Here is a 21,523-nt window from a genome sequence, read left to right on the forward strand (position 1 = left end):
CCACTTTCATATTGCATCGCCAGGCCTTCCGCTCGTTTGATGATATCTGACATCTGGAGCCAGGCTAAAACTTCTGCACGAGAATGGATACCTTTGTAAAAGGTCCATGATCAGCTGCGAGTTGCCAATCAGCGCTGCAACCCAAAGAAACGCGAGCTGTTTCGAAAGGAGATAATTTCTCTTTGGCTCACGATCGGCGAGGAGGGACTTTCCGCTGACAAAAAGAAAACTGGAGCTCTCCAAAACTGGCCACCTCCCCAGGCACTCGCAGATGGGCAGAGCCTACAGGAATCTGCCCCTGTTCCCGGAGGCTTTTTTTGCAGGCTTGCCAACAGTATAAAAGCATAGCATAGACTGAGTGGGAAAGAGAAACCATCGTGTGGTCAGCAGAGAGTGATCTAGCACTGGCAGCGTTGAAAAGGTTTTTCTCCGACTGCCGCTCATGTCTTGGCTCGCCTGCGGGTCCAAGCCTGGTCGTGCTTATGGTGCAGGGCAACCCCATAGGCTCACTTCAGATGCTCTGTGAAAGAATCCCCTTCCTCAAAGGAAGTCGGGCAGGGAAGTTCAAAGGCCAAAGAGATACGGAGGGGAACAAGGTACATGGAAGAGCACTCAAGAATTTAAATGGTGGGGGTGGAGGGGTTCACTGGGGAGGCTCTGAGCAGAGCAGCGACACAGAAGAGGACACAAGAAGTGGCAAGGAAATTGCCTGGATAGGTGTAGAAGCACGGGGAGCATGTGCAGGAGAAAAAAATGCTTGCACTAAGCGCTGGCTGATGGTACAGGGCTTGGATCTGCGAGCAAATATGTCTGATCCCTCCTGCGGTTGGAGAAACTGGAATTTGTACATTCTTTGTAAATAAGCAGGTATAAAGAGGTTCACGACGCCACCATCCCTGTCTTGCTGCAGGGCCCTGAACTTTGACTGACTGCTCGGGTCAAAAGGGGCCTATTAGGGGTGCTCTAAAGGGGCAAATTTCACTAAGTGGAAAATACTACCGAGCCATATCAGTTTTAAAAACAAATCCAACCAATTCTATAGCAGTTGGGGGAAAAAAGGGGAAGTTGATAGGAATGAATGTAAATTAGAAGCAAAGAACTGTAGAAAATTAGAGGTACAAAAGATCACGGTGAAATCTATGGCCAAAAGTATGAAGGACAATATGAAGGATGCTTTTATTTAAGTGCATTAAGAATAAAAAAAAAAAGTTTCCACAATGATATTGTTCCATTACTAGATGGAAATGCTAATATTGGCAATAACAATGCAGAAGAGACCAGAAGTGTTCAATAAATGTTTTTACTCTGTATTTGGGGGGGAGCCAGATAGTCGTATCAAAGGATGAAGATGAAATGCTTTTCATTCCAATTAAAGTTAGCCATGTTTAGAGCAGCAAGGCTGCATAACTTGCAGCCAAGAGTCTTGCAAGAGTTGGCCAAGTTGCTATCTAGGCTGTTGACGCTGATTTTCAATAACCTGGAGCAGTGGGAAAGATCCAGAAAGCTGGACGAAAGCTCACGTTGAGTTGATATTGAAAAAGGTAAATGGGACAACCCAAGTAATTACTGGCCTGTCAACTTGACATCGATCCCAGGCAAAATAATGGAACAGCAGATAACAGGACACAGTTAATAGGGAATTAAAGGAAAGTAATATAATTAATACCTATCAGCATGGGGGAATGGGCAACAGATCCTGTCAAACTAGCTGCATTCCTTTTTTTGCAAGATATTACCAGTTTGGCTGACAAAGGCAATAGCATTGATGTAATAGACTGCTGCAAGTCATTTGACTTTGTACCGCCTGACACTTTGATTAAGGACCTGGAATGATACAAAACGAACATGGCACACGCTGAGCAGATTAAAGACTGGCTAGCTGACAGGTCACAAAGTGTACTTGCAAATGAGAATCATCACTGAACAGGTGCATTTCTGGTTGTATTTCACAGGGGTCGGTTTTTAGTTTATTTAATATATTTAGCAGTGACCTTGAAAACCGCCAAATTCTTCTTGCATGTGACACACAGGGAATGGTAAAATAAAGGAGATTGCTCTGTCCTGGTGACCTATGTGGAGCATTTGGTGAGCTAGGTGCAAACCACAGGCATTTCGGCACAGCCAGCTGAAATCTAAGAACAAGGGAAGAGGGCCAGATTTACAAGATAAGTGACTTTGTCCTGGCACGCAGTGCCTCTGAAATGGACTTGACATTCATGGTGGACAGTTGCTTGAACACGAGCTCATAATATGACACTGTCACCAAGGGGGCTTATGTGATCCTTAGAGAGAGGAGAATCTCGAGTCGGAGTGGGGAGGTTATTTTACTTTATCTATTGAATATTGGTGTGACTGCTGCTAGAAAGCAGTGTCCGGTTCTGGTGTCCACAGTTCAAGAAGGATGTTGGCAAGTTGTAGAGGTGCAGTGAAGAATTATGATCATGACTAAACAACTAGAAAATCAAACCTAGACTTGGACTTGAGGAGCTCTAGCTGGTTAGCCTACCAAAGAGAAGGTTAAGAGGCGACTCCATCAGCATCTAAATGAGTATTTACGCAAGGAATAGAAATCTTATCACGACTCAACCAGACAAGGTATAACGTGGTCCAATAGCTGCACACTGAAGCTAAACCAAGTTTTTTAGGCACGATTTTTTAAACAGGGTCCCCGCCGCTGACAATTTTGAAATCAAGGATGGAAGTTTTTCCTAAAAGTTCTGCTGTAGTTCAAATGGGAATTAATTCAGAGGCGTCCTATGGCTTCTGCTGCACATGAGGCCAGACCAGATGATGACAACCTTTCTGGCCTTAAAATCTATGAATCCTCTCACCTCCCCACTGCTCTTGTGTGTGTGTGTCCTGTAAACTAGGTACAGGCCCCGAACAAGACTTCCCATACAAACAATAGAGCAATAGAGATGCCAGAGTCAGACTGAACAGCTCCATCCCATCCTTAGCTGCCTATGAACATTGCTCCACTGACTGGTCCCCATTTTGGAAAAACCTGCCGTCATCACTAGGTTTCCTTCTCTCACTCACCTGCAGGGTCCAGGACTCCCAGCCTTCAGCAAACATTCGAGCCTGGATATGTCTTCCCTTTGGGTAACTTAAAGAATAGCAACCAAACTATGATGGATTGCTAACCTTTCTCCCTTCCCTTTTGTTTAAAACAGGGTGCAGTAGCTCTGTACACACCAGTCATCAGCTGGAATTTGAAGTCAGATAGTCTTTACTAAAGAGACAGGCCTTCGCTTTTTGAGTTAGGAGAGAAATCTCTGACCCGTAAAGTGCTGGCACCAAACACGGTGGGACATATATTTTCCCACATCATCTGTTCTCAGGTCCTGGCCATTAGCCTTGTGGCCACAACAGGCTTGTACCTCAAGAACCGACACTTACAGTCCCTACGACAGGATCTGTTTTTCTCGGGAGCCGTGAATCTGGAAGATGCCTGTGTAAGATCTGGGGGTTGCATAGATTTCGTAGACCCTAGGGCTGGAAGGGACCTCGCAAGATCATCAGATCCAGCCCCAGGAAGTCTGCTGGAGTCAAATGATCCCAGCAAGATAGGCATCCAAGTGTTTCTTAAAAGTGTCCGGAGTAGGTGCTTGCACCACTTCTGGGGGCAGTCTACAGGAGAAGGAGAGATCCTAAAAGGATCTGGACATAAGGAAAAACTTATTTGCCGCCCAAGTTCATATTGCACGACCCCGAGTCCCTGTCTGAGTTCGGAGGCAGGGTAAAGCCTTGCAAGTCACCGCTGTCTGGGACCAGGCTGAGTCCAGTTCTTGCCAGCTCCAGAGATCTTTCTAAAACCCAATATTGTAACTCGCCCACAAGATCAGGGGTGATGTGGGAATGACTAGGTGATGTTTTGGAGTATATTAGGCAGGAAGGCTGACCAGAGGATCACCAAGATGCCTTCCGGCCTACAAATACTAAGTTCCAGCATTGCACTGACACATCGGACACATACCTGGGCAGAAGAAGATGGATAATAATCCACTTGGACCTTGCCAGTCCATGTCAAAGGGGCAGCAAGTTGCGATCTCTAAAGCGTGGGGCTTTTATTTGCACTGGCAAGCCCAGCTGCCTCCTAAAAGAGTTGAGAATATAAGGTGGCTGGAGCTGACAGACAGCAATGTCCTAATGAGAGAGAGAGAGGGAGAGTCGTTGTCAGAGACTCCTAGTGTGCGGGTAATGAGAAACCAGAAGGCAAAACCCAATACGGAGTGCCAAGCTCTTGCCAGCTCCCCGAGACATCCCCAACCCGGGCAAATGCCATGGCCTTCCAAGACATCATGTCATCCTAGGCAGGGGAATGAGCAAGGTCAGGAAGCGCTTGCCCTATCGCATGACCCCGGCCGAGGGAGACGGCTCCGGTTACACCATGTTACTGCAACTCCCCCAGGACTGTTTATAAGCAGGATGAGTTCAATGCCTTCCTGGTGTAACTCTGTGGACCTCAGTGGGCACATACAGAGGGTACAATCTCGCCCTGTGTAGGTCCTCCTTACCTGGGTGGGCAACAAATATAGTTTGCTTTGTTTCTATCAGCTGCACCAAGTATCTGGAAAACCTGCTCTTTTGGTCCATGTTAATCCCCTGCCAAACTTCACTGGGGAGCACAGAGTTCTTAAAAAGCCTAGAAAGGAGAAAAATACCTAGACAGAAAAGAGAGAGAGCCTAGATGGGAGACCCGCTATAGAAAGGACCTTCTTAACCCAGATACACTCAGAAGAGCCCTGCCCGGCTAGGGAGGGATTGCATAAGACTGTTAATCATTGGCAGCCTGCCTTATCCAGGGCTCACAGCAGATTATTGCCATGTTCCCCCTGCAGCAGAAATGTTTTTTCTAAGATAATTCCCTGCTTCCTCTGCTGCAAGGAGCTGGGATAGCCCCATCTCACAAGCAGAGAGGTCGCTCCTTTCTAGGACATGTATAAATGATAACATTGGGTTCCTTTATCAGATATTGCTAGTCTCCCTTTCAGCCCTTTTAGGGAAACCATTGCCGAAGACAGGGACATCAGCTCCCCCTTCATCCCAAAGCCAGGTGCCCCTGCCTCAGTCACGCAGCATTGCTCCGTGGGAACGGACAGTGCATTAAAGCCGGGAGCTCCTGCTTTCTGGAGGTGGCTTTTCCACCATGAGATAGCAACGGGCCAAAAAATTCCAGCTGATCGTGGCCACGGAGCTGCACCGATTCCCACCAGCTCTGAATCTGCTTATGCCGTCCGATCAGGGCCTCACTCAGGATACGGACATGCCACTTTATACTGCATGGAGAGGGCTGAGAGAGAATCGCCTCTCCAACCTGCCCAGCTCACGCCATCAGGTAGGGCTGCATCATGGGGGAAATGATGCTGAACGGTCCCTTAAAGAAAGTGGTAAGAGCTTACTGGGGACATGGCAAGGCTAACCCTATAGGGTTAAACCGCTCAGCATTGCTGGCCGTGTGCTGAAACTGCCACCCAGAGAACCAATACATTCCTGACCGGGGAAAGCTGCACTAACGGTACACAGCTCACGTCATGCAGGATATTCACCAGCCACCACTTGAGATCACTTGCATCCCTGACCCAGATTTGACCCACTGACCTGAAAGGAAAGCTCCTATAACTCAGATCAGCAATCGCTTTAATTTGTGGGGTGTAAAAAGCAAGCTTGAGTAATCAAAAAGCGGTGACGCCAAAAGCAATAGAGCAGGAACCTTGCAAAGACGGGGGACTTGTTCCTACGGCATGAGAAACGTTTTCCACCATCGCTCTTTCCTGCTCTTGTATTTGGGGGGGTGAATACTGGAAACGAATAGTTCAGAGGTGAGAGCCAGGGGCTGGATTGCCTGGTCAAAGGGGGGGGTGTTGCCCCGAGGGGTAGATGGCTGTCCCTCCTGGCTGGACCTAAGGAAGAATTTCTTTACTGTCCGAGCCCCCAAGGTCTGGAGCAGTCTGCCAGCGGAGGTGGCTCAAGCACCTACATTGAACACCTTCAAGAGTAAATTGGATGCTTATCTTGCTGGGATCCTATGGCCCCAGCTGACTTCCTGCCCTTTGGGCAGGGGGCTGGACTCGATGATCGTCCGAGGTCTCTTCCAGCCCTAATGTCTATGAAATCTATGAAATCCTCCTGCTTATAAGACATCTCTATGGCACATCTCATGCCAAGTGTTGGTTTTATTTGAGATGGTTCAGTTGGGGGCACAGGTTTGGTCCTTCAGGGGCTTTCACAGGGGTGCCCAGGAGAAGTTAAAGGCAGCATCCTTTTACTGCCTAAGTGTTTGCATTTTGACAAAGAGAGGGTCATGCCCCTGTTCACCATCCGTCCTGACCTCGACCCTTCCACCAAGCCCTTCGTCCACCTCCGTCCCTGCAGAGACCTCTGCTGCCCATTTCCTCTTGTACCCTTTTACCACCTCCTTCTTCAGGGAGAGCCTCATGTCTCACACCCTACATGCTCCTCTCCTTGAGCCGAGACACCCGTGCATTGTGCACCATCCAGAAACTCAAACACCACATCGCCCAGTTCTCTGTGTGGAGAGGCTTTGCTTCTCCTATACCCCTGCACACCCCAAAGGGGACACTCCTGTCCTTCCTTCCCCTCCGCCTCTTAGACTCCAACTGCCCACACCCTGACTGATCATTTTTCCACCCGGAGAATCCCACTCAACCAGTCCTCCTTGCCTGTGCCCACTTCTCATGACTCCTTCCACAATTACTTCCTCCCAGGATGCTTCTGCCCACCAAGTATCTGTATTTTAGATGGTTTATGTCCCCACATAGGACTGGAAGGGACCCCCTGGATTATCAAATGCACATAATCCCATTCATTGTCATCTGCTTCCTCTCACCGCATTGGCATGACCATTGGGATCATGACACTCATTTCTTGGAGGTATCATAGTCCCTATCCTTCCTGCTGATGGAACAATTTCTAAGCCCTCTGGCCCCTTCACATTATTTTTTTCTGCCCTCAGCAAAGTTGCAGTCCCTCCCAATGCAAAGCCTTAGCAATGCTCATCATGCCCCTTTCATTTGCTGCCTGTTGCTCATGTTGTTCATGTGTTTCCTTGTTTCTTCATTTGATTTATACGCTGCCCACTCCAATGAAAGCTCTGGGCGATTTACAAGAAGAGAACGGAATAATTTATAAAACAGGAGCTTGAACAAGAGGACAAACCAATTTAAAAGGCAACTAGAATATCACATAAAGCACACCCCTCCCCAACAATATCTCGCCTTAGCACTGTTGGCTAAATGCCTGCCCAAATAGGAAGGTCTTCCAGTACTATTGGGCTCATCTGCATGAGATGCTAACTGCTCATTAGCCTAATAATACTGTGTGCAATAGCGTGGCAGTTAAAAACCGTGCTAATACCCTACTGCGCAGTGTTATTAGGCGAATGTGCAGTACATATCACAAAATAACCATGCGCCGGTGCTACGGTGCAGTAATCTAGTGACTGCGCCTTTAGTTTAGTACTTTATTAAGCAAGTACTAAACTAAATATGCAGTATCTAAGGTGCATTAATGAACATGTAGATGTGCCCACTGAGAGGCATACAGGCATCTCGAGGGAGGGAGGGAGGGAGCCTCAGAGATGAGGAGCGACGGCTGAGAATGACCTCCCACATCTTGTTGCCAACTGGACTCGATGCACTGATGGTGCTTGCAGGAGGTCGCTCTTGGCAGACCTTAGGGATTGCAGTGGGGTATCTGGGAGAAGGCAATCTCTTAGAGGTGCACGGCTCAGACTGTACAGGGCCTTACAGGTCAAAACCAGCACCCTGAATGTTGCCTGGAGACCTATTGGGAGCCCATGCACGCTTACCTGGAGCACTGGAGGGATGTGCGCTTGGCAACACACCCCTGTCAGAAGGCAACTTTTAAAATCACTCTACCACTTGCTCTGTTTTTACTAATCAGATTTATCAGGTGGTGTCCCAAAGGTTTCCTGTTCTTTCCCGTCTGGATGCTCAGTGAAACATTACTCAATCCCCTTAGTAGCAGTCCACTCCTCCAGCTTCTTCCAGAAGTGGTCATCAGTAGGATAAGAAGTTCATTAGCTCATTATAGACCCAGAAGCATGTCACCTGGACCTGTTGGTTCAATGCTCATGTTTTCTTAATATCTGCCTTTTTAATCACAGTTATTTTCACCCAGAAACCACCCCAATTTCTAAGTATAATTAATATCAAGGTGGGCTGTAAAACCCCTCTGTATTCTCCCCAACTCCCCCCACCAGCCAGGTGATGCCCTGCCCATCCGAGTGCTTTCTTAGACCTGCCAGTCCCCATCACTGTCCATGTGGCAACTTCTGCTGCATCCAGGTCGGGAGCATCGCGGGTGAGGCCCTGCCCCTGCGCCCCCCCCAGACTCATTGGCAAGACCTGAGCTCCCCCTTCCCACCTGCTCCGGGAAGCTTCGTGCATTGGCAGCACTGTCCTCTGAGACTCTCCCTGCCAACGCACGCTGACTACATCCTCCCCCTGCCTCCCATTGGCACCTGTGCACACCCACATGCTCCACTGGCTTGTGGCCCACAGCTTTGCCCTGTAGATTTCCACTGAATGCTTCTTCCTCTGCCTGCTCCCTCGGAGCTACCTTCACCCACCAGTGCCCTGCCCCAAATCGCCCCCGAGTCCATGCACCCGTGACCTGCCTTTGCTGCCTGCTCCCTCCTCGGACAGTCGGCTCAGGAGCTTCCTGCACCTGGGGCTGGAGCGCTATTGCACACAATGCCCTGATGCCTCCCTGCAATTATTTTTCTCTCTTGGGTCTCCCTGGACCACCCCCTCCTTTCTCGTTCCCCACCCAGGGACACCTCCCCTGGTCCCTTGGCACTTTCTGGGGCAAAGGGTGGATCATCTTTTATTTCACTCCCATCCGGATTTTGCCTCTAAACAAGAAAGGCAGGGAAGGATCGAGACTGCTGTCTGGGGGACCTTCCTCCCATTCTCTGGTTTTGCCCTTGATTTATCCTGGGGGCAGTAACTCAATTTGACTTGACTCTGTTTCTCCCATGCATTGAGTCCAGAGGGTGAGTTCATGGGGGTAAAGGAAGGTGGCTAAACGTCTCTGCCCTGAGGACGCACTGCACTCAGGGGGGTTGTGGAGTAGTCATGATGCTTGCTTACAGGATAACCTTGGGTCAGGCAGGCACTGAGCTGGGATTGTAGGGAAAAGGTGTCTCCTGCCTAAGGGCACATTGAGGAGGGAGATAGCCTGGGCAAGAGCAGTCCTCCACCCCAGCTCCTTTCAGGCGTGATAGTGCATAGGCCCACTGCCGCTAACAGACAAATGAAGACGGCTCGCTGACCCCTGAGCAGCCCAAGGCAAGGAGGCCACCCCTCTGGGTCCTACTGCAGAGTCTGGCAGCAGCCCAAAGAAGAGCCAGGCCCTCCATGTATGACACACACCCATTTCAACTCAGCCTAGCCTCATCTATGAAGACACTGAAGCTGGGCTAAATTTGGCCCCAGGGGACTCTCCCTTGCACACCTGCTGACACCGAGTGTACCCATCACCTCGGAGAACAGCCTGAGGGGTTTTCCACTGACTGCCACGAACGTGCACTGAGACCTTGCAGTTGCTGTGCGGTTGCACAAACCGACGGCAGCAATCTCAGGACTGCAGGCTAGAGATTTCACTCCCTTCCTTACCCGAGAAACTCCCCAGCTGTGCTCAGGTCCCCCTTCGCTCGGACGTGCCGTCAGTAACGTCAGCTCGTCGTTCAGCAGGAGGATTTGGGACGGTGATTACAGCCAGAATCTCTTGTTCTATTTTTCTTTCCCTTCCCCAAAAAAGCAGGTTTTATAAACCAGCACAGCTGTTCCCAGGGCGAGGGGAGAGAGGGGCTGTGCAGTCTCCAGTCAGAAATGACAGCTCCGCTTAGCAGGAAGTTGGTTTTATTGAAATTTTTTTTTGAGAGCATCCATCAGGCTGTGTGCAGAGCCGAGACAATCATGCACCCTGCATGCTTCTCACTTTGCTCGGAGTTTGTCCCAATTTCAGGGCTTGCATTTATCTTATAAATATCGGTTCTCTTTTACAAAGAACATTTCTAAGATTCCTGGTTTCCCCAAGCACAGCCAGCCCTCAATTTTCCTGCACAAAGGGACCGCTGTTAGCAAAGTGCCTGGCACTGCAGCTTGCCTTTTAACAAATAAACAGTAGTAGCACTAATAGCAATTATTAATAGGGCTGTGAGCGGTGCCACTGGATGTAGCTCCTTTGTGGGGAGGGAAGTGCAGTTCTTGAGGTGTCATTGTTATGGTTATAAGCCTATGGCAGAGGCACCCAAACTTTGCAACGCAAGGGGCTGTCGTGGCAATTAGCCAGAAGCCCACAGGCAGCGCCTCATCTACATATAAATCTGCATGTGTTTAACATAAAAATAACCCCGCTCCACAAGAAGATTTGAATGCTTGCTGGCAGGTGAGCGGAGGCTGCTTGTTGTTTCAGTTTTACTGTCTGCTGTGCACAACCTGCGGGCGACCCGCTTTGTGTTCACCCTTTAGGTACAAGGAAGGACAATGTAGGCTATGCTTTTCAGGGCTCCCTTTGAGGCCCCTGCTTTAAAGGAATGGTTTTGAACTAATCATTTTGCAGACTAATTTAATTTCCCCCCCCACGTCCCATTGTGCATTCATCTGAGCTATTAAATAACAGTTACGTCGCGCCCTGGAAATGTGCTGCCTAACGTGGAATGAAGCGTTACCCTGTGTACTATTTTCCTACCTGCTCACAGGATTTGGGAGGCTTGCGTTCTGGATCAGTTCTGCAAACAGGTATCGGAGCGAATAATCCTCACTGATGCAAGTTGCCTTGCTGCAATCAATGGAGCTACTCCCCTTAACTAAACTGCATGTGGCTAGGGTAAGCGAAGATTTGCCAGATTTGAACACCCAGTGCTTTGGGATACGCGTATTGAAGCCAAGGTATTATCCAAGTGGATAGCCAGGATTCTGTAATGACCTTTACAGGCATCTAACTACACCGAGTTCATTGCAAGATTGGGCTGATGCCTCATGCTGTTCAAAGGGGACTGGATTGGGCCCTACGGTTCCTAGAGCTCATTATGCCTGGCTTGCGCTATATGTGCCAGGAAGTCATTTTCTCTCTTGCTCACTCCCTTTTGCTGTTCATTCTCTCTGCAGCTGCAGCTTTCATTCCTGCTTGACAAAAAAAAAAAGGGAAAGAAAAAAGAAAAATCAATAATTTACCAGGTTTTGTAAAGAATTCCCCAAAGAAGCATGACTGGAGTTTTGGGATTTTTTTTTGCCTCTTTTAAATTGTCAGTTCCGTCAGGGCAAAGAATACACCGAGATTTATGTTTATTGCAAGCATTCAATTAGTTATGTTTGAATAATGCAGCTCTTTGTTCTCAATCAATAAGAAAAGGATTATAGATTCTCTCATCGTCTTTAAAGTTTAATATCGTCCTTTTTCTTCACTTACTGTTGCTCAAACATATTTTCATAACATGTCCTACACTTGGCATAATTTGCTGTCCGCGAGCATGCTTCCAGATCTCTTACAGATGTTTGTCTCATGTCTGTGATATGACAGTATTCCCAAGCCTCAGCTGACACAGCATCCTCACTACTAATGCGAATGCTTGCCTGCTTTTTGGGAGATGATAATATTTTAATATCGTCTCTTCAAAAAAAAAAAAAAAAAGCAACATGGTCAAAGCTTTTCATCCGCTGATTTACAAATCTCTGAGCAGAATGGGAGGAGCTCTTTGTTCACATTCGTTGGTTGTCACGTCTGCATAATTCTCAGTGTATTGTCCAAATGGGGGAAAAAAAGACAAGCCATAAACGGGTTATGCAGTTGTTTAAAGAGAGAGAAATAAAGAAGGGGAAGGGAGTGAGAAATGGAAATAGAATTAAGGAAATATATATTTTCAAATGGGAGAGAGAGAAATGTTTTACAGTTGGTGCTACAGTTGTGGAGTAGGGTAATATTTTAGCCCTCTGTCTTGCTTTCCACACTGATCATACCTCTCAAGCCTCTCCATCTTGAAGGATGCCACTCATCCCAACCCCATCCATAGGCCATGTATATTCGGTATTTTACTCTTGAAAGTTAATTTTTGTCGGGCTTCGTTGCTAGCCTCCAAGCTGAAGCTACAGGAGTCCTTCCTGCTGAAGGGATGAGTCCCTCACCACCTGCTGTGAGTTGCAGACTCTCAACTTTTGGGAGTCACCCCTCGCCTCTCTCTGTTAGGTGCTGGCAGGTTGAGATGCGCCTCAGCTCTTCTGGTTGGATCCCTCATATTATTAACACCTGACACAAATTTCTCTTCCTTCCCAGGGGATTTCTTTTGGTGATGGGAAGGGATGTCAAATACAGCATTTACAATTTTTTTCCCTAAATCCTAATAAATATTAATTCTTATTAATAATTCAACCTAGCTGTCATGCAGTGCTTTGCCTCTACATATCTCAGGTGGTGAAACCACAAGAGGCACAGCAGTAATAATAACCCATTTGCAGGGTTTTCTTGTTTTATTACTTTTCCTGGTAGCATGGTGAACACCTAACAGCCGACCAGACAGAGGGGCCCCGTGGTGTGAGGGGCTGTACAAAAACATTAGGGACGATGTTTTCGAAGGCACAAGCCGTGACTGATGCACGTGTACAAGGTCAGCTAAGCATCTTTGACACTCTGGGTGTATGTGTACAAGGCTAGCACTGTACTACAGTTGTGCTTTTGAATAGTCATCTTGCTAAGTGAAGTTAAAATGCCTGAGTTGTCCTCCAGAGCCCTTTTACCCCGGCTGCTGCATTTCTAAGCGATCTGAGTCACTCCCGGCACTCACATTGTTCCATTCAATGTTATGACTCCAGATCTCAAGAGTTTTACAACAGCTCCATCAACACTGCCTGGATCAGTGGGTTTTGAATTCTGGTAATAATTCAGGGAAGCCTCTTGTAGCCAAGCTGAGAGGAGAGGTTGCACTGGTTTTGCAAAACTGGAGTAGTTTAGAGATGGCTCCTGTTTTATCTGAATCCCTAATAAGGTCAGGGAGGGGGCTAGGGAATGCTTTCATGTTGACTGATCTCTAGGAATAATCCAGGCGCTCTCTCTTCCTCCAGCCCCCTGCTCTTTCCCCTCCACCGTCCCTGTTAGACGCTCCAGAAGCAGGATGTTATTGTTAAACCCTCCTGGCAATGGCTGGAAGCTAGAGATGACATGTGAAAGTATGTGTTACATGATCAGGTTTCCTCCGCAGCAAAGGAGCGAGGGGAGTGTTGGCGGGGGGGAGGGAAAAGAAGTTGGTACCCTGAAGGCAACATGAATATCCCATGAGCAGAGGGAATAAAGATCCTGGCTTTATTTTATTAGGTACCGAATTCATCTTTCAAGTAGATTCTGCTTTAGCTACTATATATATTTTGTAATTTAGTTTTAGGCAGGAAGGAATTTTGGAGGTGTTTACTACTCTTAACCCAAGGAAACTGGAGGGGCCTGTGTGCTGAACTTAAACCAGTACTGACCAGCAAACCAAGCCCAACCCATCTGGGTCCCTTTAACCTCTCTCTTGGGGGCTGCTCTCTCACTCCTCGTAGCCACAAGTTCGCCACATGCCCAGCTCCCAGCAGAAGGCATTTCCAGCGCAGACCAGCTTGACATTTCATTAATTTCATCTATCCTTGACGCCCCGCAGAGACCGCCAAACACCTTATTTGCAGACAGCCACATGTAGCTTTGCTGTTTATGCCGAAACGGGTATCAATGCATGCTGCAGGCACAAAAGCGAGACAAAAGATAGGGATCGGACACAGGCATGTTCTGTTTTGTTTTTATTGTACATTGCAGAAATAGCCCTGTGTAGTGGATAAAAGTGCAACATACACAATATTTAAGAAAAGGAAAAAAAACCAAAACAACAACCCTTCTTGAGGTCTGTCATTCAAAGTTGCAAACAAAAAACGGTATAATATTCCCTCACGCAAGAGGCATATTTTTTTTGCACGTCATGCAAAAAAATTTTAAAAAAAATAGAAAAGAGAAGAGGAAATCCAAAAGATAAATAGATTGATCGATAGATAGATATATGTCTAGATATCAATATAACCCAATAGAGAGCCCTATAAAGAACAGAAAGGAGACCAAAAGTGCTACTTTACATGAACTCAAAGAGCACTAATAAGAAACGAAAACAGACTGCCATTTGGCATTTCAAAATATTTGGCACTCTTGTGATTACATTGGATTTTTTTTTTGTTCCATTTTGTTATTTTTATACAGTCTATTAAAGAGAATAAACTGCCACAATATAAGAAAAAACAGACTGCCCACACTACAGACTGCAGGTAGTTAGAAAAAGCGGAGCATTTCCCCCCCTCCCCCCATTTTACATATAAAATTTGTCCATCTGCACTAACTTGAGCAGCTTGCTCAGAGCAACAAAGAAATACAAGCTTTAAAAAATAAACCAAGAATTCTTCCGATAGGTTCACTCCTTATAAAAGTTTGTTTTTCACACATTCCATCAATACCTTTAAAATGTGACTAAAATGAAATATATAGATATATATATTTATATATCGTTTTTCTTTTTAAACATCCAAAGACATCAAATAAAAAAATAACAATGAAACTGATAGCATGTTACATCCAAGTGCACGGAATCATTTTTGCAAGATTAAATAATGTAAACAAGGTCTCATTTGGGAACAATCAAGACCAGCAAAAAAGGTAATCGGGGTTTAAAAACACTGTGTTTGTTGCATTATTTAAAGGACTTTTCACCTTGGATTTCAAATTGCGCCATATTCATCAGATACGGGGGTGGAAAAAAAAATGACAAGTAATTTCGACCACAGAGCCGCGACCAATGCGCTGCGATCGATCATTATTTTGTGGGTTTGCTTTAGCTGTTTTACAAATCTGCTTTTAAAAACCGTCTTCCTTTTCCACACTTCTTCCGCCTCCGAGCCTGCCGTTAAGATACAATTTACTGATTTGCATTGTGGATTGCAGGGTATTAATGAAGGATTTCAAAGTGCTTTGCTTGGGGGGGGGTTTGCCAATAATGGGTTACATGGTGAATTATTCCCCCCCCCCTTTACTCAGTGTCTCTGGCGGGGAATTAAACCCCCGGAGGTGCCTTTTCTGAAAGGTTTTTCAGCACATCATCAATTCTATCATCTTCAATGACAACTGTAAAGCAGAAAAACAAAAGGATGAATACACTGGCACTTCCCTTCTTCCATCTCCCTTTCCTGTTGCACGAATTCCCCTTTTGTCCTGAAATCCGCGCCCCCGCCCCGAAACATGTCCGGGTCTGCAGAATCTCTCTCTTTCCCAAGTACAAGAAAACACGGCCGTTTTCATCTACTGCATCGTAACACACTCGGATGTGCGTGCACACAAAAGCATGGCATACAGTCCACTGTAAAAGCTCATTTATCGCAAACAAAAATGCCACCAAAAGTGAGGGAAACCACTTTTTTTTTTCCTGGGGAAAGGAATATGTCGATTCAGCAATCTGCTGCTATTGAGAGGTGAGAAGCGATACCGCTGCAAAGAATTAAAGGCACTGGGTTGTGTTACACACTTAATCCAGTGTTTTCAAGGTCACCAAATAGTTGGCCACTGGGGTTACGTTGCCTAAAACAGCCGACGGGCTTTTCCGATCGACTCAACCAAGCGGTGGCTGAGCAGCACCTTCCCCTCCCAGACGGGCTCCCTGGAGCACACCAGATTGGGGTTTCTTTGTTTGGGGGTCGGACCCTTTCGGTTTTAAACCCCCAGCGTGTCTGTAGGGGGGAAGAGACAAGGGGAAAGCCTCTCGAGGGTGCTCAACTTTCCCCTTGGGCTTACAGGGACCCAGCCTTTCCCCGCAGGCTTTTGGGTGCAGGCTCAGCATCACCCCAGCCCTGGCATGGAGCGGGGCCATCCGCAGTTGGATCTGAGCTCACCCAGTCACCCTGAAACCCTGCTCCCAACGCTGCCACTGACCGGGCAGCGTTTGCACAAGGTGCTGGCTTGGATTTGATGCCTGGAGAGCTCACCCATCACCCCTACACCCCTCCCATCACTGTCCCCTATCGGGGGGCACCCGCACGAGGTAGGGGGCTCAGAGGAGAGCTCGCCCATCACCCTACACCCTCCCCATCGCTGCCCTGTGCCGGGGGGCACCCGCACGAGCCAGGGAGCTCAGAGGAGAGCTCGCCCATCACCCTACACCCTCCCCATTGCTGCCCTGTGCTGGGGGGTATCCGCACGAGGTAGGGGGCTCGGAGGAGAGCTCCCCCATCACCCTACACCCTCCCCATCGCTGCCCTGTGCTGGGGGGCACCCGCACGAGGTAGGGGGCTCGGAGGAGAGCTCGCCCATCACCCTACACCCTCCCCATCGCTGCCCTGTGCCGGGGGGCACCCGCACGAGGTAGGGGGCTCGGACGAGAGCTCGCCCATCACCCTACACCCTCCCCATCGCTGCCCTGTGCTGGGGGGCACCCGCACGAGGTAGGGGGCTCGGAGGAGAGCTCGCCCATCACCCTACACCCTCCCCATTGCTGCCCTGTGCCGGGGGGCACCCGCACGAGGTAGGGGGCTCGGACGAGAGCTCGCCCATCACCCTACACCCTCCCCATTGCTGCCCTGTGCCGGGGGGCACCCGCACGAGGTAGGGGGCTCGGACGAGAGCTCCCCCATCACCCTACACCCGCCCCATCGCTGCCCTGTGCCGGGGGGCACCCGCACGAGCCAGGGAGCTCAGAGGAGAGCTCGCCCATCACCCTACACCCTCCCCATCGCTGCCCTGTGCCGGGGGGCACCCGCACGAGGTAGGGGGCTCGGACGAGAGCTCGCCCATCACCCTACACCCGCCCCATCGCTGCCCTGTGCTGGGGGGCATCCGCACAAGGCAGGGGGCTCGGAGGAGAGCTCGCCCGTCACCCTACACCCTCCCCATCGCTGCCCTGTGCCGGGGGGCACCCGCACGAGCCAGGGGGCTCGGAGGAGAGCTCGCCCATCACCCTACACCCTCCCCATCGCTGCCCTGTGCCGGGGGGCACCCGCACGAGGCAGGGGGCTCGGACGAGAGCTCGCCCATCACCCTACACCCGCCCCATCGCTGCCCTGTGCTGGGGGGCATCCGCACAAGGCAGGGGGCTCGGAGGAGAGCTCGCCCGTCACCCTACACCCTCCCCATCGCTGCCCTGTGCCGGGGGGCACCCGCACGAGCCAGGGGGCTCGGAGGAGAGCTCGCCCATCACCCTACACCCGCCCCATCGCTGCCCTGTGCTGGGGGGCATCCGCACAAGGCAGGGGGCTCGGAGGAGAGCTCCCCCATCACCCTACACCCTCCCCATCGCTGCCCTGTGCCGGGGGGCACCCGCACGAGGCAGGGGGCTCGGAGGAGAGCTCGCCCATCACCCTACACCCTCCCCATCGCTGCCCTGTGCCGGGGGGCACCCGCACGAGCCAGGGGGCTCGGAGGAGAGCTCGCCCATCACCCTACACCCTCCCCATCGCTGCCCTGTGCCGGGGGGCACCCGCACGAGCCAGGGGGCTCGGAGGAGAGCTCGCCCATCACCCTACACCCTCGCCGCCGGCCCCAGCGCAGCCATGGGGGGCCGGGGCCCCCCTCGGGCACCCACCTCGCTTGCTGCGGCCGATCTGGCCCAGCTTGGGCGGGCGCTTGCCCGGGGCGGCGGCGAAGAAGGGGCCGGCGTCCTGCAGGCGGCAGGTGAAGGAGATCTGCCCCACGTCCGCGCCGTCCGCGTAGTGCCCCAGCTTGTCCTCGCCGTAGGGCAGCACCTCGGACATGGCGCCGCGCTCGGGCTGGGGCTCGGGCTGCCGCCCGCCCCCCGCTCCCGCTGCCGCAGCCCCCGGGCGGCCGGCGCCGGACAGCGCGGCGCTCAGCGCTGGGCCATGCCGAGCCGCGCCGAGCTGCTCCCGCCGCCGCCGGCACCGCCACCGCCACCGCCACCGCCGGCTGCCACAGCGCCATGGGGGCGGGGCCCGGGCGGGGCGGGGCGGGGCCAGCGCTCGGCCCCGCCCCCCGGGGAAACTGAGGGGCTGGGCCGTTGGGCTGAGGTGAAGCGTGGCACGGCGCGGGTGAACGCGGCAGCGGGGATGGCGTCCTCGGCGTGCTGGGCTGCTGCTAGCGCTACTACCACTGTGATTATCCTTCTTCATGAAAACATGAACGACAGCGTCGTCGTCGCCCTCCTCATTACTGCCAGTGTTAGCTGGTGTTCTTACTGCCAGTAACGCGATCGTTGCTGACGTTACAGTTAATAGCATGGACATTTTAGTATTCATATTACTATTAGTGACAATAATATTAACACCCTCATCATCCTCATTACTATTAGTATTAGAATTAGCTGGGTTATTGTTACCATAATTATCAGTAGTAACATTACTATGATCACTATTAACGGTATTAGTACTAGTATTATTATGATAATGATTATTAGCAAGGGTGATGATATTATTATCATTATTAATGGTATTATTATTAATATCATCGTTATTATTATTAGCCAGGGTGATGATGATATTAACATGACTATGATCATGAACAGTATTAGGACTATTATGATTATTATTATTAGCAAGGGGGATAATATTAACTTTGCTATGATCACTATTAATGGTATTATTATCATTATTATTATTATTGGCAAGGGTGATGATGATATTATTACGATGATGATCATTATTAACGGTATTAGTACTACTACTATTATTATTAGCTAGGGTGATGATAATATTAACATTAACCTTGTTATCATGACCCCCATCTTTATTGCCATGATTACCATTAGTATTATGAGTACTATTATTGGTAGTATTAATATTATTCTCATTATTTTTATTGCTTTGTTATTTTTCATAGATTCATAGATTGTAAGGATGGAAGGGACCTCAGAAGATCATTGTGTCCAGCCCCTTAATAATAATAATATTATTATTATTATTAATAGTAATATTGCTAATATTATTAATGATAACAATAACGTTAACATCATTGTTATAATTGTTCCAATTAAAACTCCCCCCCCAATTCCTCTCAGCCCCCGGTGTGGCCGGTGGCAGCCCAGGGCAGTGACCTTTTATGCCCCAGGGGCTGTTTCATCGGGTCTTGGTAGCGATGTGTGCAGGGGGCAGGGGAGCCTTGAATGGGTTCGAGCCAGACACTTCCATCGGGAAGTTTTATGTGGGAGAAGCACTGAAAGAGAAGAGCTAGCTATCTAATCTGCTGTAATCTAATCTAATCAAACCTAATCTTAACTAATGAAACCTCATCTAATCTATCTGGGTATGTAGGCCATGATCATCAATATCCTTCTCCCTCCCCCCCACCTTCAAATTCCACACCCTCCATGAGCTTCAGTACATGCCCAAGTGCGGTATGTGCCCATTTTATAGATAATGCCCGCGTGCTGCTCTCACAAGATGCAGCCTCCCTCCCAAGCCCATCTGCATCACCCCTCTGGCATTTCAGCAACTCTTTCTTTCCTTCCCAGCCACTTCCCTGCATCCCAGTCAAGTGGTGTAAGGGCCTGAAGCTGGATCCCCTGAGAGATTATGTGGCACCAAGGAAAGCCATTACAGCAGCAGGGAAGGCATAGCAAAGCTCAGTTTTCTATCACGTGGCAGTGTGGGCATGTGTAAGACCAGCATCATCTACCTTGGGATAGAGCCTAAGAGAGATAAGTCTCCCATACCCTTGGCAGTCTATGGTTCATCTATACTAGTAGCGTTTCCCAGTATATGATACCAGCACAGCAATTGTAGTGTGGACACAGAACCACCCCTTTCCTGAACAAAGCAAGCCTTGTTTGATAAAGCTGCAATTATCCCAACTGCTAGCACCAGTAAGTCAGTAAGGGATCCACCTCTTCCCACCTGATTGATACAACAATGCTGGCAAATGTCTACACCGACCTAACCTTAGTGAGTCAGGGTGTGACGATTTGGAGAATCTGTGTATGCACAACTCATGGACTCTGGTGGAGGGAATAAAAATGCTGTTATTGAGCGGCTGAGTGTATATGTGGAATCGACTCTGAGCTGTCAACGCTGTGTCACAGATGTCCCAGATGAAAGATAATGGAAGGTCATTAAACCTCAATGGCTTCCATTCAAGTGGGAGTACCTCAGGACAACTGATATCTGTCGATTTACAGATAGCAACCCAGCCAAGTTTCTCTGCTGCCCTGGGGAGTGGAGAGTGGAAAATCCCCAAACAGAACAAAGAGATCAAGTGTTAATGCTAGGACTTGAACACACAGTAGCAGAGATCTGGGTGCAGGGAAAGGAACTTAGGAAGGCTCAAGGCAAGAACAGAGGGTTGGGCAGGAGGGAATGAGGAACAGGAGGACACTAATTTAGTAGTGGGGTGAATCAAAGAACGTGGAAGGTGTTTCTGTCTTTCTGGAGAAAGAAGGGGGATTTGGGGCTGGATATATTAGAGGACTAGCATAAACCCAAAGAATGCTCTGGAGTGCTGAGGAAACTCAGGCAGCACCTGCATGGAAGCGTGTGTTGGTTTTGTGCTATATGAAATAAAAAGAGCCTGAACTGCAGCGTCTTTGCTATGAATGGACACCTGTTTGCTTCAACCAGCATTTGTTCCCAAAGAGACCCTGGGAAAGTAAACCCTGAGTGCCCGTGAGGCCCATGGGTTTGGGTACTGGGCACCTAGAGGGTCAACAGTGGTTCTAGGTCCTGAAGAGTTCTTGGAAAGCTGGGCCCTCTGGTCCTATTTCAAAGGGGCCTAGGGCCTGTGCTCAGGAAGTGCCAGAGAGGCCAAGGAAAAGGACTGCTGCAGCCTGCTCATAGAACCATAGACCATGAGGGTTGGAAGGGACCTCAGAAGGTCACATCTAGTCCAACTCCTGGCTTAAAGCAGGACCAGGTCCAACTAGATCATCTTTGTCTACCCAGGTCTTAAAAATCTCCAAGGCTGGAGATTGCACAACCCTTCTGGGAAGCCTGAAGGGAAGCCAGCAAGCTGCTGGGAAGCCAGCAAGCAGAGCTGAAGAGCAGAAAGGACCCAGTCCTGAAGGGTCTAGTCATATCAGCCAGGGGAGCAAATGTGGGAGCTCTGTCTAGACCAGCTAGCCTGAGGCTTTGGCACCTGAGTTTGAGCTCTGAGGCTATTTTGTTTTGAGTGAGCCTGCCCAGATTGAAGCCCCAGCTGCATTACTGTCTCCTCTCTCTTCTTGCACTTGCTTTTGTGTCTGGAAGCTTATGCCATTGTTTCTTGTGGTGAGACACATTCAAGGACTCTTTTTTTTTTTCCCCCAGGCCATTGTGGGAGAAATCAGCTGTCCTTTGGTGGGCAGTGTAGGAAAAAATGGAGAATATCAGTGATATATATTTGCTTCTGTCCATACTGCAAAGCAGACCACGTTCAGGTCAACCAGAAGCAGCACCAGGCTCTGAAGCATATCCCGTCCCCAACCGTGTAATCTTAGCCAGGGCTCAAAGCATCACTAGGTCAGGGGCTCTTTTTGGACTGCAGAGAGGCTTGCAGCTAAAAC

At 49.3% G+C, this 21,523-nt stretch overlaps 1 protein-coding gene across 1 annotated transcript; it reads right to left on the bottom strand.

The window, feature by feature from the left end:
* Window positions 1-13,799: 13,799 nt before the first annotated feature.
* On the bottom strand, window positions 13,800-17,987 carry CAMK2N1 (calcium/calmodulin dependent protein kinase II inhibitor 1). The gene is made up of 2 exons (XM_090024580.1): window positions 17,624-17,987; window positions 13,800-15,177 (listed from the first exon to the last, which is right to left on the bottom strand). The coding sequence occupies exons 1-2, from the start codon at window positions 17,790-17,792 to the stop codon at window positions 15,107-15,109; spliced, it is 240 nt and encodes a 79-aa protein (XP_089880706.1). The 5' UTR covers window positions 17,793-17,987; the 3' UTR covers window positions 13,800-15,106.
* Window positions 17,988-21,523: the final 3,536 nt, after the last annotated feature.

Source organism: Crocodylus siamensis, chromosome 12 (assembly GCF_052110815.1).
Source record: "Crocodylus siamensis isolate JL-2025a chromosome 12, ASM5211081v1, whole genome shotgun sequence".
Taxonomy (NCBI): domain Eukaryota; kingdom Metazoa; phylum Chordata; order Crocodylia; family Crocodylidae; genus Crocodylus; species Crocodylus siamensis.

Excerpts from the sequence above, each read along its gene's own strand:
- CAMK2N1 (XM_090024580.1), bottom strand. The coding sequence starts at position 17,792 with ATGTCCGAGGTGCTGCCCTACGGCGAGGACAAGCTGGGGCACTACGCG. Across the intron at positions 15,178-17,623 it reads GATCGGCCGCAGCAAGCGAG|TTGTCATTGAAGATGATAGA; the intron begins GTGGGTGCCCGA and ends TCTGCTTTACAG.